General features: G+C 38.5%; 1 protein-coding gene across 2 annotated transcripts in view; it reads left to right on the plus strand.

Annotated features, from left to right (window-relative positions):
* Positions 1-17175, plus strand: part of SLC38A4 (solute carrier family 38 member 4) — an 84488-nt gene that overhangs the window by 46467 nt on the left and 20846 nt on the right. For both annotated transcript variants that reach the window (XM_086399788.1, XM_086399787.1), the window contains exons 2-6: positions 2431-2663; positions 7660-7750; positions 8257-8372; positions 11205-11278; positions 12143-12235. In XM_086399788.1, coding sequence (XP_086255914.1) covers positions 2545-2663; positions 7660-7750; positions 8257-8372; positions 11205-11278; positions 12143-12235 — 493 coding nt within the window. In that variant the 5' untranslated portion in view covers positions 2431-2544. The remainder of the gene's footprint in view (positions 1-2430; positions 2664-7659; positions 7751-8256; positions 8373-11204; positions 11279-12142; positions 12236-17175) is intronic.

The following is a 17175-nucleotide window of genomic DNA, read 5'->3' on the forward strand; positions in this document are numbered from 1 at the left end:
TGTTTAACTTTTTACCTCTGTTTTTCTTCCCCATGTCTCTTAACTTCATATTTTTCTTTCTTTCTTTGTGGTATAATTTGAGTGATTTCCACCTATCTATCTTCCAGTTTCATTACTCTCCCTCCAGCTGAGTTTTTTTTTTTTTTAATTTGATTATATATTTTATTTTTAGAATTCTTTTTGCCTTTTTCTCAAACCAGTCTGATCTTGTATTGTGTTCATAATCTGTTGATGTTATTTCTTATTTCAAATCTATTATTACTTTTTATTATACTAATTTTATAGTCCATTTTATTTTTTCTTTTATCATAAAGTCCGTTTTAAATTACTTTGCAGTTTGTAGTCACTCAGGTGTGAATTATTACTTCTTGTGCCCACTGACTCTCCTAGTGAGTTTCAGTTTCCGTATGTAATTTGCAACTTTTGTGATTTGGAGTATGAAATCGTCTTGATCAAGGGTTGTCCTCCACAGATGGGCTGCTGCAGCACTGGATTTATGGAGTCATTCTCGTGTACCTGTTTCTTACTTGCCAGGGAATTTATGGATTCCATGCATACTGGAGCAATTTTTTTTTTTTGCATTGATTGATTTTATTTTTAAACTTTACATAATTGTATTAGTTTTGCCAAATATCAAAATGAATCCGCCACAGGTATACATGTGTTCCCCATCCTGAACCCTCCTCCCTCCTCCCTCCCCATACCATCCCTCTGGGTCGTCCCAGTGCACTAGCCCCAAGCATCCAGTATCATGCATTGAACCTGGACTGGCAACTCATTTCTTACATGATATTTTACATGTTTCAATGTCATTCTCCCAAATCTTCCCACCCTCTCCCTCTCCCACAGAGTCCATAAGACTGTTCGATACATCAGTGTCTCTTTTGCTGTCTTGTACACCGGGTTATTGTTACCATCTTTCTAAATTCCATATATATGCGTTAGTATACTGTATTGATGTTTTTCCTTCTGGCTTACTTCACTCTGTATAATAGGCTCCAGTTTCATCCACCTCATTAGAACTGATTCAAATGTATTCTTTTTAATGGCTGAGTAATACTCCATTGTGTATATGTACCACAGCTTTCTTATCCATTCATCTGCTGATGGACATCTAGGTTGCTTCCATGTCTTGGCTATTATAAACAGCGCTGCGATGAACATTGGGGTACATGTGTCTCTTTCCCTTCTGGTTTCCTCAGTGTGTATGCCTAGCAGTGGGATTGCTGGATCATAAGGCAGTTCTATTTCCAGTTTTTTAAGGAATCTCCACACTGTTCTCCATAGTGGCTGTACTAGTTTGCATTCCCACCAACAGTGTAAGAGGGTTCCCTTTTCTCCACACCCTCTCCAACATTTATTATTTGTAGACTTTTGGATCTCAGCCATTCTGACTGGTGTGAAATGGTACCTCATAGTGGTTTTGATTTGCATTTCTCTGATAATGAGTGATGTTGAGCATACTGGAGCAATTTTTATGTTAGTTTCTCTGCTCAGGATTTCCTTACCAAATGGTAGTGTATGTTTCAGAACCACACCTTCCAAGAGTGATAGTATTTTGCCCAATATATTGATTCAATAAGAATTGAATGAAACTAATGGTAAAAATTAAATTTCAGAATATTAACATTAATGGATTTGTAGCAATTTTTTTGCAAAGTAGCAGTCCACCCCTTTTCACTTAATTGAGGAAAATGAGGTTAAAAAAAGTTAAATGTGCTGAGATCCAGTGAATTAAAGGCAGAGCAAAGCCTAAAAGCTCGATCCCTTTCTTGTTAAAATGCATTTCAACTTTGCATAGATGGTGACTGAGGCTGATTCAAAGATAAACTTGTACTTACTTTTGTTACTGTTCTTAACTTTGGTTTCATGATCCAAGTGCCTGAAAAGGGGCTCCCTGAGCCTGACACTACCTTGTGTTGCCTGTTAAGTATTTTGATGGTTAATTCTTTCATGCCCGATTAACAGATTAAAGAAAAATTAACACAGTCATTTTCTGTGTTACTGTTGGTGGAGACACTGGTAGATTCTACCTTGGCAGATCTTTCTTTATCAATAGGTTACCACTGTCACCCATTTAAGTAATACAATTTGCTAACAAATACCTAAAATTTCTTGAAGACTGCTACCATGTCTTAAGATTTATTTTTTTCTTCCTACAGTGACTATTAAAGCCCCTGCCATGGAAAAAACATTCTATAAATACCAGCTAATTTGGCAATTTATTAAGAATTTCCCTTTTTCTCTTTCACTTTCTTTCTTTTTTTTTTTGTATTGGGTAATGGAAACTTTGGAGACATACTTTGTGAATTTTTCAGGAATTTATTTACTTTTCATGTTTTTACAGAGAACACACACAAGTAGGTGGTTTGGACTTATTGATCTAATTTAAAGAAATTTATAAAGATTTATTCTGTGTTCTGTTTGCAGAACAGAGTGTTCTGAACATAATAACACCAAGTAGAAGAGCCTCAAGCTGAAGGTACAGTATCTTGTTTACACTGAAGGAGCTTGTGTGTGGACAAGAAAGCGCTGACAACTCAAATGGATCCCATGGAACTGAGCAATGTCAACATCGAGCCTGATGATGAGAGCATCAGTGGAGAAAGTATTCAAGATAGCTACACCGGGATGGGAAATTTAGAAAAGGCAGCAATGAGCAGGTATGGGGTTAAAATGATCAGGCTCCATGGAAAAATGAGAGGTTTATGGACATGGAAAACAAAACTTTTGTTGGGAAGAACTGAATTTATTACCTATTTGAGAGCTAACAATGATCTTGATGTTAACACATCAACTCTCTGATCCTGAAGTATACATTGGTATATCATTATTGTATGTCAGTCCTTTGTATGATTACTTTAAAATTGCAGTTACAGTGTTCTTGTTCCTATTAATAATATATAATAATTTAAATTATAATTAACACACCACTTCTCTTACCTTTGGGGTTATTCTCTCAGGTTCCTCTTCTTCTGACTGCTCTGTTAAGTGTTTCTACATCTCCAGAGTTCTGCTGAGATTCTTCTCTGGCTAAAAGTGTCCTTTGAGCCAGCTTATTCACAGCCATCATGGCTTCACCCACTGAACATATGGCACATTTCAGCCTGTTAAACTTCTCAACTGGATTTCAGATCATCATATCCAACTGTTTACTACACATCTCTACTGGATGACTCATGTGTCTGAATTGCCTCCTTGATTCAGTTACACTTGTGAGTGTCTAATATTGAACTCTTGTCATCCCCTTCAAAATTTTCCCTTCTTCTAGCAATTTCATCTTGGTGAAAGTCATCAGCATCATTCAGCAACTCAATCAAAGGGCCTTTGGTATCAACGTTGACTCATCCCTTCTGCCGAACTGCATGTACAATGTTTGACTATATCCAGTTGCTTCTACCTCATTAATGTTTCAAGTCCACCCACTTGTCTATATCCATTCTATTGCCATCTTGCTTTTGTTCCTCATCATCTGTCACTCATCCACTAGAACAGCCCTGATTAGTCCCCATCTTACAATTTACTCCCTTCCAACTAGACCTCCACATTCCTTGCAAAAGTAATCTTTTACAATTTCAAATGGACTCATGTCCTATCCTGAGGTAAACCCTTTCAGTGCTTCCTCAGTAGCTATGAGAGAAAGATTATACTACACATTGCTTGGCATATGAGGCCTTTCATGATCTAGCCCTCACCTAGCTCTCCTCTTCATCCCTTGCCCTGTTCCCTGTTTATGTGCTGTCTTCTAGCCTTGTTGAGCCACTTAAAACTCTTGTTCCTTCATTCACTCTGCTCTGTCTGCCTGGAATGCCCTGATTTAAATATTACCCACTCACCTTCCCCCCTTTTCTCTACTGGCTGCACTCTTTCTTCAAGACTCAGCTCAATATCAGATGTCCTATGAAGCCATCCCCCAGTTAGAAGTGATCACCTGCTCTGTGCACCTTCTCCCTACCCAGATGTTCATGATGCCACTACACCAGGTTGATGGCACTGCCTGGAACAGAGTAGCTGCACAACTGTTATTTAATAAGTTTAGTAACTTCTTATAAAATATTACATAACACCAATTATTCATGATTTAAGATATTCAGAAGTGAATTTTTTATTAAATCTAGGTCTGGAGTAGAGAATATTATCCTCAAATCAGGATGTCTTATTGCATTCACAACACCCAGGAAGGGTGTCAGGAGGAAGCACTGTTCTTCCTCCAGGAAGCCAGCCCAGTAAACATTAGTGTTGTTGGATAAGAGAGGCCATGGAGATGTCAACATGACTCTTTGTAGGTTGGGTGACTCTTTTTTTTCAGCATAATATATTTAAAATTTTTTAATTAGAAGGTACTTTACAATATCATGGTTGTTTCTGCCATACATCAATATGAATCAGCCCTGGGTATACATATGTCCCCTCCCTCTTGAAACCCTTCCCACCTCCCTCCCCATCCCATCCCTCTGGGTTGTCACAGAACACCGGCTTTGGGTTACCTGTGTCATACAGCAAATTCCCACTGGCCGTCTATTTTATATATGGTAATATATAGGTTTCAGTGATACTCTCTCCGTTCATCTCACACTCTCCTTCCTGCACTGTGTCCAAAACTCTGTTCTTTATGTCTGTGTCTCCTTTGTTCTCTAACAAGTAGGCTCATCAGTATTATCTTTCTAAATTCCATATGTGCGTGCATACTAAGTCACTTCAGTCATGTCTGACTCTTTGTGACCCTATGGACTATAGCCCACCAGGCTCCTCTGTTCATGGGATTCTCCAGGCAGGAATACTGGAATGGGTTGCTGTGCCCTCCTCCAGGGGATCCTCACGACCCAGGGATCAAACCCAGGTCTCCTGTGTCTCCTGCATTGAGAGGTGGGTTCTTTACCACTAGTACCACATGGGAAGCCCAGATTCCATATGTATGTTCGTATACAATATTTGTCTTTCTCTTTCTGACTTACTCTTGAGGAGGCACAGCATGGTAGAACCAGGGCTTTGGAATCAGCAGAGGAGTCATCTGACTTTGGAGAAGGTATTTATCTTCTTTGAGCTTCAGTGGAAAATGCAAAATGGCAAACCAACACCTACTTTGCTGAGGATTAAATGAGTGCCTTTGAGATAGATGATACTCAGTGAACTGTTGTTTTTTCCCCTGCACTTTGTTACTCAGGAAATTGATCAAATCCAAGGGCTCTTTTGTTTCTGAGAAAGGTGCATACAGATATGAGCTCTGTGGAAGTGCCAGAGCTGAAAGGGACAGGGTCCTAAGAAGAGTCCTACAGAGTCATTAGATTTGGTCCTCTGAAAGCCAGCATGAAAAGAGCAAGAATGCTTTTGTCAGCTTCAGACAGTGTGTTCTGGAACACTTACAAGGACTTAGCTTGTAAGTCCTGTCTCTACTGGGTCATTATTTTGCAATTTTATGATCATTTTAAAAAGATGGGTTTATTTATGTTTGGTTTGATCTCTTAAATGTAAATTTTGGGGGAAATTCAACATAATACATTTATTTGGAATCATTATACTTATGTTTTCAATATATGCTGGGCTTGATATTAAATCACTGAAGATGCTGGGGACATTTCTCATATATTTTATACAATCTTGACATGTTTTATGACTACAATTCATCTCATGTCAAAATAAGAACATGCAAATGCCTCAAAAGAGAAAGTCTATTTACTTTTACATTTAAAACTTTAAAATTACTCATGGGCTAAAGGATTCTAGCTTATTGATTGAGGTTAAAAATAGAATGTTGGATATTCCAGAGTTTAAATCTAGATGAAACCTTTGTTTTTATTATCATTAGGCCCATTTGGGGCTCTGTTTCATCTTATCTTTTCCGTTTCCAGCTATGAACATTATGTACCAGTCTCCACATAGCAAGTATATTAACTACAGACTATTAAAATAAAGCAGAAAAGGGAGGAAGGAGTACAGAGATGGAGGAAGATAGCCTCTGAGGGCCTTATTCTTCCTTCAAGAGATAGGAGAAAAATGACAGGGAATATTCCTAACTTGTACACCACATGGTTGAAGAAAAGCCACTTCCTGGGTTTTAGAAAAGCACGTAAAACTTTGTGATTTTGTCTTCGTGATCTGTCTAGTTCTATCTGCACTTTATATTGTTCTCTGTTCTCAAAAAGTAGCCTTATTGTCCCTCTTTCTCATAAGATATTTTCAGGCTTAACTTCTAAGAGATAATTTGCACAGATCTATAATAATTATTTTACCTTTTTTATTTCTAAGGGTTATTTAAAAAAACACTCCAATCATTTTACCTTACTCTCTCATGCAAGAAATGCCTTAAAAGTTGTAATTTATCTAATAATGAAGCACTTTTAAAAAGCATGCATATTTGAACATTTCCTATAATCAAAAGCCTCTGTGACATTTTCCAGTATCAAAATGCAGTGGTGGCAGCTGAACTTATTAGTCAAACGTTCAGAAACATGACTGGTACTAGCTTCATATCCTCAAATCTTCATATCCTCATATCCTTCATATCTCTGGCATACAGCTTCAGTTGCCAACCAGTGCTGTCGTGGGATGTGCAGCTTCCAGCCTGGACCAAGTAGACCACTATCACAGTGTTTAGTGGATTTGTGCTTGCTCAGTCTCTTCAGTCATATCTGACTCTTTGTGACCCTATGGACTATAGCCTGCCAGGCTGCTCAGTCCTTGGGATTCTCCCCACAAGAATACTGAAGTTGCCACGCCCTTTTCCAGGGGATCTTCCCGACCCAGGGTTGAACCCACATCTCCTGCATTCCAGGCAGATTCTTTACTGACTGAGCCACCTGCTCTGTGTGGACAGTGATGTCTTAAAGTCCTGCTCTTTAATCCTGCATCTTACAGCCCTCTCAACTCTTCTGCTAATTCATTTGGTTTCTTTAAAAGGTTTTCTTAGTTTCATTCATTAATTGTCTAACACAACTAAGTACATTTTCAGTGTAATTAAGATACACATTCTTGCACACAACCAAACACAGCACAGAGCTACCCTTGAACTCCTTTCCAGCAAGAGATATGCATATTAAACGTGGAATCAAAAAAGAGGAAAATGCCAGCTAAGGGCTCCGTCTAGGGTTGCATGGTGCTGTAGGAGACCCTAGACTCGGGATCTGGTGGGGCTGGACATGCTGTCTTACTCTTCTGAGCCATAGTTGCTTCATATCAGACATGGAAGTTTCCCTTATGAGGACAGTTTAGCATGAAGAGAGATGAGATCACAGTGCCAAAGCACTTAATAAATACTTATTGAATTAGTAAGATCCTGTGGTCATGGTGTATTAACAGTTGAGAAAACGCAGTCACTGCTCTGTCCCCTTTCTTTGGGAGAGAAAGGGAATTAGCTCTAATTATTCTATTTTTTGCATAGTCAATGTGGGAGGAAAAATGTGGCTTTAAAAAGATTTCAACTAAAAAATATTTTCTTCCTTCAGAGCTTTCCCCCTCCCTCCCAAAGTATACTCATAAATAGGGCTCAGTCCTTTTTTCTGGAAGGAACACTAGTATGAAGAGGAGAAGAGAAAAATAAAAGCTTTAATGCCTTGTTTTCCTCCCCTGATTCAGTGACTTAGATCACCGGAAACATTAATACAAATCGGAGCATTCACTAGCTGTTTCTACTGTCTTCTTTTCCTTTGTATGTATGTTCAGTCAGTTTACTAATGAAGATGCTGAAAGTCAGAAATTCCTGACAAATGGATTTTTGGGGAAAAAGAAGTTGGCAGATTATGACGATGAACATGTAAGTGATTCTCTGCTTTCCGGCAGTAAACAGGACTTGAGGATGTCTGATCTACCTGGGTCTCTGCAGGAAAGCAATGTGACTGAAATTTTCCAAGCCTTGATCAGCACATTCTCTGTTTATTCAGGCCCTTACTGGAATAAGGGCTTGTTTTTCCTGTTCGCCATATGGCTGCATAAATCATTTATGAAATTTATTTGTTTTTTGGAGAAATCATTCTAACTCAAATGTGATCTGCAGTCGTACATGTTTTCCCTTCTTTCTATTACTCAACCTGTATTTTTTATTTTTACCGAGACCTCTGCTGAAATCAAGTACCACATTCCACTGAAAATTACATGCTTTTACTGAAGTTGAGTCATGGTTTTATTTGCTGTGATTTAACTTTAATCTTCAATTTTTGGTGGTAGTCTCTTCCAAAAAAAGATGATATAGGATAAGAATAATCCAAAAAAGGTTCATCCTTTGGTGGGTATTTGCTTATCATGCATCCCTTTTTCTTCAAGCATCCTGGGACCACCTCCTTTGGAATGTCTTCATTCAACCTGAGTAATGCCATCATGGGCAGTGGAATCCTGGGCCTGTCCTATGCCATGGCCAACACAGGGATCATACTTTTCATGTAAGTGCCTGGTCGTATCTACACTCAGTTTAAAGCCTGTGCATACCTGGTGCTCTTTCAATTAACAAAATTTGATCTTTGTGAATAAGAATCATTTGAGAAAGTACTAGCATATTCTCTCTCTTTTTGAAACAAAACAGCAATGAGAAATAATCAGAGCAGTCTAATCCTGGTACTTGTTCAACCAGCCATCTCTATTCAAATGGCAGAAAGTTTATGTTTGAACCCCCTTCCCCCAAAGCGCTAGAACAGCCCTACCAGTCCAAAATTATTCATCGTAAAGTAATATGGTGTTTAATAGTTTAAAAGATCTTTCCCAGTAGCAAATCTGACTTTATGACACTCAGGAAAAACATCCCTTCCCAAACCGGACCTGCAGGGTCCTGTGTGCCTTGATCCCATCTCAAGTCCCATCATCTGTTGCTCTGTATGCCAGATACAATGGGCACAGTGGTCTGCTCTCCATCCCTTAAAGGTGCCATCCCCTCTTACCACAGGGCCTTTGCACATAATCTTGGAACTGTCTTCCCTTTCCTCTACATCTAGTTAACTCCCCATAACTCAGTTCAGCCACACCTCAGTTATGCCTTCCTCCAGTCTCCATGACTGGGACAAACCACCTTATAGTCTCATCACAGTGTTAGTATTTTAGTGCAGTTGTCTGATTCATTTGTTTAATGGCTCTCTCCCTGGCTAGACTGTCGTCTCCAAAGCATTAAGCCTTTGGAGATGGCTCAATCCTGTTTTTATTCACCTCTTGTTTGTATCACCAAGACCTAGTAACAATGCTTGGCATGGGGAACTTTTGCATAGTGGCCAAAGTTTATTCCTAAACCAATGCGCTTTATCCAAACTTGGTCAAATGCTGCCTGGTGGCAGCAGCATCACAGAGCCAACCTGGAGGGTGGAGACCACTTGTGACAGACAGCCACAGACATTTGTCATTATGTGCAGCCTGGTATTTTCAAAGACACAGTTGGCAGCAGTGAAATACTTCACAAGAATAAAGTTAGGCATCAGTGTGAATGTAGATCACAATCCCTAATGCAATGCTGGAGTCTTGAATAACTGTCTAAGAATGTAACATTTATATTATAAATATATGCTATTTATGTTCCAAACATCACATATGATTAGGTAACCACATAGCTATTTGGGGGCTAAGGATCAGGCTGGACTATAAATATTGATATTGTGTCAGTGCTTTGATTGAACTGTTAGATTATAGTTTTTAGCTGAATGGGTTTTTATGTCACCTTTACCTTTCTAAGCCATGTTTGAAATAAAGTAGTTTTAAAAAATTCTCAGATTCTTAATGACCAGAAGTATAGTCATATATGTAGTTGTATACTTTTGTAATATACTCTGCCTTTGAAACAAACAGACTGCCTTCTCTGTACTAATTACACATACCATTAAAATAATTAGGAAATTTTCCTAGATCACTGATGAGTTAGAAGTAAGAGATACTTTCTCCAATTCTAGAGCTGCAGATCATCTTCATGGGAGGAGAATATTCCACTTTTAAAACTGAGAGCCTCATTTTAGGCCTGTAAACATTTACCAGATTAATTTGGCCGAAGCAATTAAATCGTTAGAGATCATGAGATGTGTTTTGTGTATCCAAGTAGCCCAAAATGGATTCAGCAATTTCCCTTAATTCCCAACAAGTGACACAGGATTTCATTGGTGTTTACTTTTAGTATTTTCTACCAAAGCAAGTATATGTTTAGAATATAGAGTATTCTCATCATTTTTCCAGGGAATAAAATTATGTAATCTGAATTGCATAATTCTTAAAAACAGGTCAATTCATAAGCTGTATGGAACAACAGATTAATAAGACATTGATTAGACAGTTCTGGCGAACATATTTTGTGATAAATAAGAGCACAATAGAGCTAGAATTGTTAGAATATTTGTACCTCATTGTCTAAATCTATGTTTGCAAACTTAACTTTCCTAGGAATTACCAAAGAATTAGATCAGTTGTGGAGAGAATGTTTAGTGTGCTCTCATCATAGGAAACAGACACAGAATAAGATTTTTTTTTTCAGTTTCAGGTAAAGATTACTATTATTCCTTAATTTATTATATAATTGCTTCTATCTACACTCGATTTTTGCTGTTCAGTTCTTGTTTTTGGAAAGCACTGATCACTGAATACATAAAGAAACCATATATGCCTGTGAACATGTGGAGGGCCCTGAACCAGAAACGATTCTTTTCTGAGTACAACAAAGGTTTTCCTGTAGCCTAGACTTACCTTTTTCTGTTTTTTCTATTATACAGGCATTTGCCAGACCCTCTGGTTCACACCTCTGACCACTCTCATATAATGCACAGACAGTAGTAATGGAACTCAGAGTTTGCTTTGGCTTCTCTGTTTCTAGATTTTAGATGAATGTTTAGTCAGGTCATTGAATAGCCCTTCAATTATAAATATTCATGAGAATATCATGCAAATATGATATACATATACATATGCCCCTTATACTGAGTAAGTATATATAGTATTTGCTAATTTTGCTGTACCTTAGCATCCAAATTTTAAACTAGATTCTACTATTGTTAGTAGTAACACACTAAAAAAGGTGGGTTAGGGACTTCCAGTAGTACATTTTGACCCATAAAATAAAGCCAATCCAGTTCTGAAGCATTAAAGAGTATTTGTGACATTCTGAAAAAGAATTTTCCAGCTTCCCCAAATCCACATATTGTTGGAAAGTTAATGATTGAAAAGACCAGTGTAATAATGTATTGTAACATCATGTATTATTATGTCTTATTTTTTACATAAATCTTATTGTCTCCTTTCTATTCCTTTCACAGAATCATGCTGCTTGCCGTGGCGGTCCTATCTCTTTATTCAGTTCATCTTTTATTAAAGACTGCCAAAGAAGGAGGTATGCTACTCCTTAGACACCAGACATGCCATTTTGATTCTGGTTAAAGGCACTTCAGTCTCTAGCTCCATACCTATAAGATGGTGTTAATCAATTTTACAGTTAATTTTCTTCTAATCCCAATCACATGGCCTCTCCGTGTTCTTAGTTATCTAGGCAAGTGAAAAATCAAGTGAAAGTGAAAGTCAGCCTGCTCAGGTTCAAGCCAAATACAGAAAAAGGCTTTTGGTGGATGATGGAAGTAACAGTTCTAACTTGCTGCATGGAGCCAAAGTGAATGAAGCCATCACTCCTTGTTTGGAGAACATACACCGTATTTTGTAATGGCTTTTGAGATTGTGTATTTGGGGTTTATGATTTCTATAGGTGGTCACTTAGGTCATTTAGGTGCTCGTGCTCAGTCGTGTCTGACTCTTTGTGACCCCATGAACTATAGCCCCCTAGGCTTCTCTGTCCATGGAATTTTCCAGGCAAAAATACTGGAGCAGTTTACTAGTTCTTTTCCAGGGGATCTTCCTAACCCAGGGACTGAACCTGAGATCTGTGATTTCTTCTTTTTTTTTTTACCATAATAAATGAATAATATCTAACATACAATTATAGAAGCTCTCATATTTAACTATTTATGCTCAAAATTTTAAACTGACTTTATGGTGCAGTCATAAACATCTTTAGAATTCCAAGCCCACAGAAATAACCAGCTTTGTTTTATCGAATGAAAAATTCGACATTTTTCTGTCGAGATCTGTGATTTCTATATGCTGTTATTTACATGTTTGAGGCTCCAGTGCAGAATTATATTATAGAAATATCTTCATCACTAAAGCAGTTTCTTAACAAGGTTCTTTTCATTTCTGATTATAGGGTCTTTAATTTATGAAAAACTAGGTGAAAAGGCATTTGGATGGCCTGGGAAAATCGGAGCTTTTATCTCCATTACAATGCAGAACATTGGAGGTAAGGTTCTAGCTTTCAACAAACCATTTAAACTTTCTAAAGGAGGTTCAAGAAATAATAAAATTTAATGGCAGTGAACAGGAATTTAAATAGAAATACCTGTTTTATCATTTTTAAATTTAATAAGTAAAGTTTTCTAGACAGATTTGCTATCTCTCTGTAACCCAAAACAGTGATATCTATATTGAAATGAATACTATATAAACCCTATGAAATAAATTCTATAACAAAAATAAAGAATAAAACCTTTCTTGATTTCAAATATATATAAATATATATGATTGAGTATATTTCACAAAAGGAAATATTCAGTATCTGAGGCACGTGGTAAATTTTGGGGTCATTGAGACACATCTTATGCAGTCAGCCCACTGGGCATTGTTCATAGAAGTTGTGCTAAAGTAAAATGCTGGTGAGGCATCAAAAGCATTGTAAAACAGATTCTTATATTCCTCCTGAATGATCATTTCCAGAGAGAGCTGAGAAGCATATATTTTTAATCATGTTCCAGGTTATACTTGCCCACCAACTTCACTGGTCCTCTCATGTCTTTGACCTTCTAAAGACATTTTAATCCATATTTCTGATGTCCTGTGGCTATGTCCTCTTGCATGATCCAGACTATATCATCACACAGTGGCACTTACTTTCCCACCTCCTACCCAGTCCCCAAACTGGTTATTCCATCCTTCTGTTCTTTCATCTTGGTGAACAAACAATACCAGCAGATTTCTTAAGCCAGAAATCTGGGAATCAACCTGAGCATTTCCCTCTCTCCCTAACTCTGACCATTCCATTAAATACCAGCTCTTAAGAAAAGAAGAGAAGGGAAAAGCAAAGGAGAAAAGGAAAAATATACCCATTTGAATGCAGAGTTCCAAACAATAGCACAGAGAGGTAAGAAAGCCTTCCTCAGTGATCAACGCAAAGAAATAGAGGAAAACAATAAAATGGGAAAGACTAAAGTTCTCTTCAAGAAAATTAGAGATAGCAAGGGAACATTTCATGCAAAGATGGGCTCGATAAAGGACAGAAATGGTATGGACCTAACAGAAGGAGAAGATATTAAGAAGACGTGGCAAGAATACACAGAAGAACTATACAAAAAAGATCTTCAAGATCCAGATAATCAAGATGGTGTGATCACTGACCTAGAGACAGACATCCTGGAATGTGAAGTCAAGTGGGCCTTAGAAAGCATCACTACGAACAAAGCTAGTGGAGGTGATGGAATTCCAATTGAGCTATTTCAAATCCTAAAAGATGACGCTGTGAAAGTGCTGCACTCAATATGCCAGCAAATTTGGAAAACTCGGCAGTGGCCACAAGACTGGAGAAGGTCAGTTTTCATTCCAAACCCAAAGAAAGGCAATGCCAAAGAATGTTCAAACTACCACACAAATTGCACTCACCTTACATGATAGCAAAGTAATGCTCAAAATTCTCCAAGCCAGGCTTCAAAAGTATGTGAATTATGAACTTCCAGATGTACAAATTGGATTTAGAAAAGGCAGAGGAACCAGAGATCAAATTGCCAACATCCACTGGATCATTGAAAAAGCAAGAGAGTTCCAGAGAAATATCTACTTCTGCTTTATTGACTATGCCAAAGCCTTTGACTGTGTTGATCACAACAAACTGTGGAAAATTCTGAAAGAGATGGGAATACTAGACCACCTGACCTGCCTCCTGAGAAATCGGTACACAGGTAAAGAAGCAATAGTTAGAACTGGACATGGAACTGGTTCCAAATCAAGAAATGAGTATATCAAGGCTGTATATTATCACCATGCTTATTTAACTTATATGCAGAGTACATCATGTGAAATGCTGGGCTGGATGAAGCACAAGCTGGAATCGAGATTGCCAGGAGGAATATCAATAACCTCAGATATGCAGATGACACCACACTTATGGCAGAAAGCAAAGAAGAACTAAAGAGTTTCTTAGTGAAAGTGAAAGAGGAGAGTGAAAAAGTTGGCTTAAAACTCAACATTCAGAAAACTAAGATCATGGCATCCGGTCCCATCACTTCATGGCAAATAGATGAGAAAACAATGGAAACAGTGATAGACTTTTTTGGGGGGGCTCCTATGGTTTTTCTTGTGCTCATGTATGGATGTGAGAGTTGGACTGTGAAGAAGGCTGAGCGCCGAAGAATTGATGCTTTTGAACTGTGGTGTTGGAGAAGACTCTTGAGAGTCCCTTGGACTGCAAGGAGATCCAACCAGTCCATTCTGAAGGAGATCAGCCCTGGGATTTCTTTGGAAGGAATGATGCTAAAGCTGAAACTCCAGTACTTTGGCCACCTCATGCGAAGAGTTGACTCATTGGAAAAGACTCTGATGCTGGGAGGGATTGGGGGCAGGAGGAGAAGGGGACGACAGAGGATGAGATGGCTGGATGGCATCACTGACTCAGTGGACGTGAGTCTGGGTGAACTCCGGGAGTTGGTGATGGACAGGGAGGCCTGGCGTGCTGCGATTCACGGGGTCGCAAAGAGTCGGACACACCTGAGGGACTGGACTGAACTGAACTGAACTGAACTGAAAATCACTGCAGATGGTGACTGCGGCCATGAAATTAAAAGACACTTGCTTCTTGGAAGAAAAGCTATGACCAACCTAGACAGCATATTAAAAAGCAGAGACATTACTTTGCCAACAAAGGTCCGTCTAGTCAAAGCTGTGGTTTTTCCATTAGTCATGTATGGATGTGAGAGTTGGACTATAAAGAAATCTGAGCACCAAAGAATTGATGCTTTTGAACTGTGGTGTAGGAGAAGACTCTTGAGAGTCCCTTGTACTGCAAGGGTATCAAACCAGTCAGTCCTGGAGGAAATCAGTCCTGAATATTCATTGGAAGGACTGATGCTGAAGCTGAAACTTCAATACTTTGGCCACCTGATATGAAGAGCTGACTCATTAGAAAAGACCCTTATGTTGGTAAAGACTGAAGGCAGGAGGAGAAGGTGATCACAGAGGATGAGATGGATGGCATCACCGACTCGATGGACATGAGTTTGAGTAAGCTCTGGGAGTTGGTGTTGGACAGGGAAGCCTGGCGTGCTGCTCTCCATGGAGTCACAAAAAGTCGGACACAACTGAGTGACTGAACTGAACTGAACTGAACTGTTCTTTCTCTTGTTTATCTTTTGAATCTTTCTCCTTCTAGTCTCATCACCACACTTCAAATTGTTGCAGTAGCCATCTAACTGATCTTTCTGTCTTGAGTTTCCCCTCTTCCATGTGTAATTCATCCTCCAAATTAACTTTCTCAAATCCAGATCTACCCCGGCTTCTCACATGCATAAAATTCTTCAGCATGCCCTCATTATTTTCAAGATAAAATTTAAACTCTGTAGTCTGACATATAAAGGTCTTAACCATCTTTCCTTTGCCTACCTTTCCTGAAAAACCCCCTATCGATCTGTCTCTCTCTCTCTCCTTACTCATCTATCATCTGTTCCTTATGTGTTTTGTGTCATAACTAACTACATTCAGCTCCCCTACTTTTACCATCCTCCAGCCTTACCACACATGCATTCTCTCCCTCTTTGATTGTTCCCATGATCCCCTATTCTCTAAGCTATTAGGTACTAGCATCTCTGGGCTCCTTTAACCTTGTTTATATAGAACCGATATGTTGTTGCTATTCAGTCACTCAGTTGTGTCCAACTCTTTTTGATCCCATAGACTGCAGCATGCCAGGCTTCCCTGTCCTTCATTATCTCCCAGAGTTTGCTAAAACTCATGTCCATTGAGTCGCTGATGCTATCTAACCATCTCAAGAGGTTTTTAAATCTTTGAGTGGAGAATAGACTTTTGGATCCTGACGCACCTGAATTTGAGTTTGTTTCTGTCACTGTCTATGACCTTGGGAAAGTCACTTTACATATCTGTGTCCATTTTTTCCATCTATGTAAATGAGAGTAGTAGTTTATTCTCACAAGGTCATAATAATACGGGTTCAGTGCATAATTCCTCCCCAGTTTTCTGGTTGTTCTTAAATGAGATTTTTACAATTATAAGACAAATACATGCTAATTGTGAAAAACTAAAACATTACATGAATATACAGATTACAATGGAGAAGGCAATGGCACCCCACTCCAGTACTCTTGCCTGGAAAATCCCATGGACGGAGGAGCCTGGTGGGCTGCAGTCCATGGGGTCGCTAAGAGTCGGACACGACTGAGCGACTTCACTTTCACTTTTCAGTTTCATGCATTGGAGAAGGAAATGGCAACCCACTCCAGTGTTCTTGCCTGGAGAATCCCAGGGACGGGGGAGCCTGGTGGGCTGCCGTCTATGGGGTCGCACAGAGTCAGACACGACTGAAGTGACTTAGCAGCAGCAACAGATTACAAAGAAATGTTTATGTAAATCACTCTTAGAAAAAACCACTTCAGGTTTTCCTCTCTGTCAAATTTAACAAATATAGTGTTATTGTTAAAATAAGATCATCTTATAACACTGATTTATAGCTTGCTTTTTATTTACTAATATGCCTTGAATGTTTTTGCATATTACTCTTTATAATGGTTTTTGAATTTTCCATTGTACAAATGCACAGTAATTGATTTACTGAATCACTCCATGAACAGTTTTGGAATGTTTTCAGTTTTTTACTATTGCAAACAATGCTGCTATAGAGAGCTTGCAAGGAGGCCATTCTTTCTGATTAATAAAATCACTGGAATTATCTGGGATTTCTAAAATGCAGCAATTTCTTTAAAAACCTTTAACTATAACTGCTCCTACTAATGGATAGTTAGTAAGAAGATAAATAAAATCCAGTCATATCATAATGATTTGTATTTATGTCTGTCATATTTTTATATAGTAAGAGTACAATCCCAGGTAGAATTTGGCAGTAATTGTTTCATTCTTTTTACTGGCATTGAGCCCCAAGCATAAAAGTCCCCCAGCCTCCACCAA

The sequence above is a fragment of the Bos grunniens genome, chromosome 5, assembly GCF_055505025.1.
Source record: "Bos grunniens cultivar Pamir isolate PY7600 chromosome 5, Bosgru_T2T1.0, whole genome shotgun sequence".
In the NCBI taxonomy this organism is placed as follows: Eukaryota; Metazoa; Chordata; class Mammalia; order Artiodactyla; family Bovidae; genus Bos; species Bos grunniens.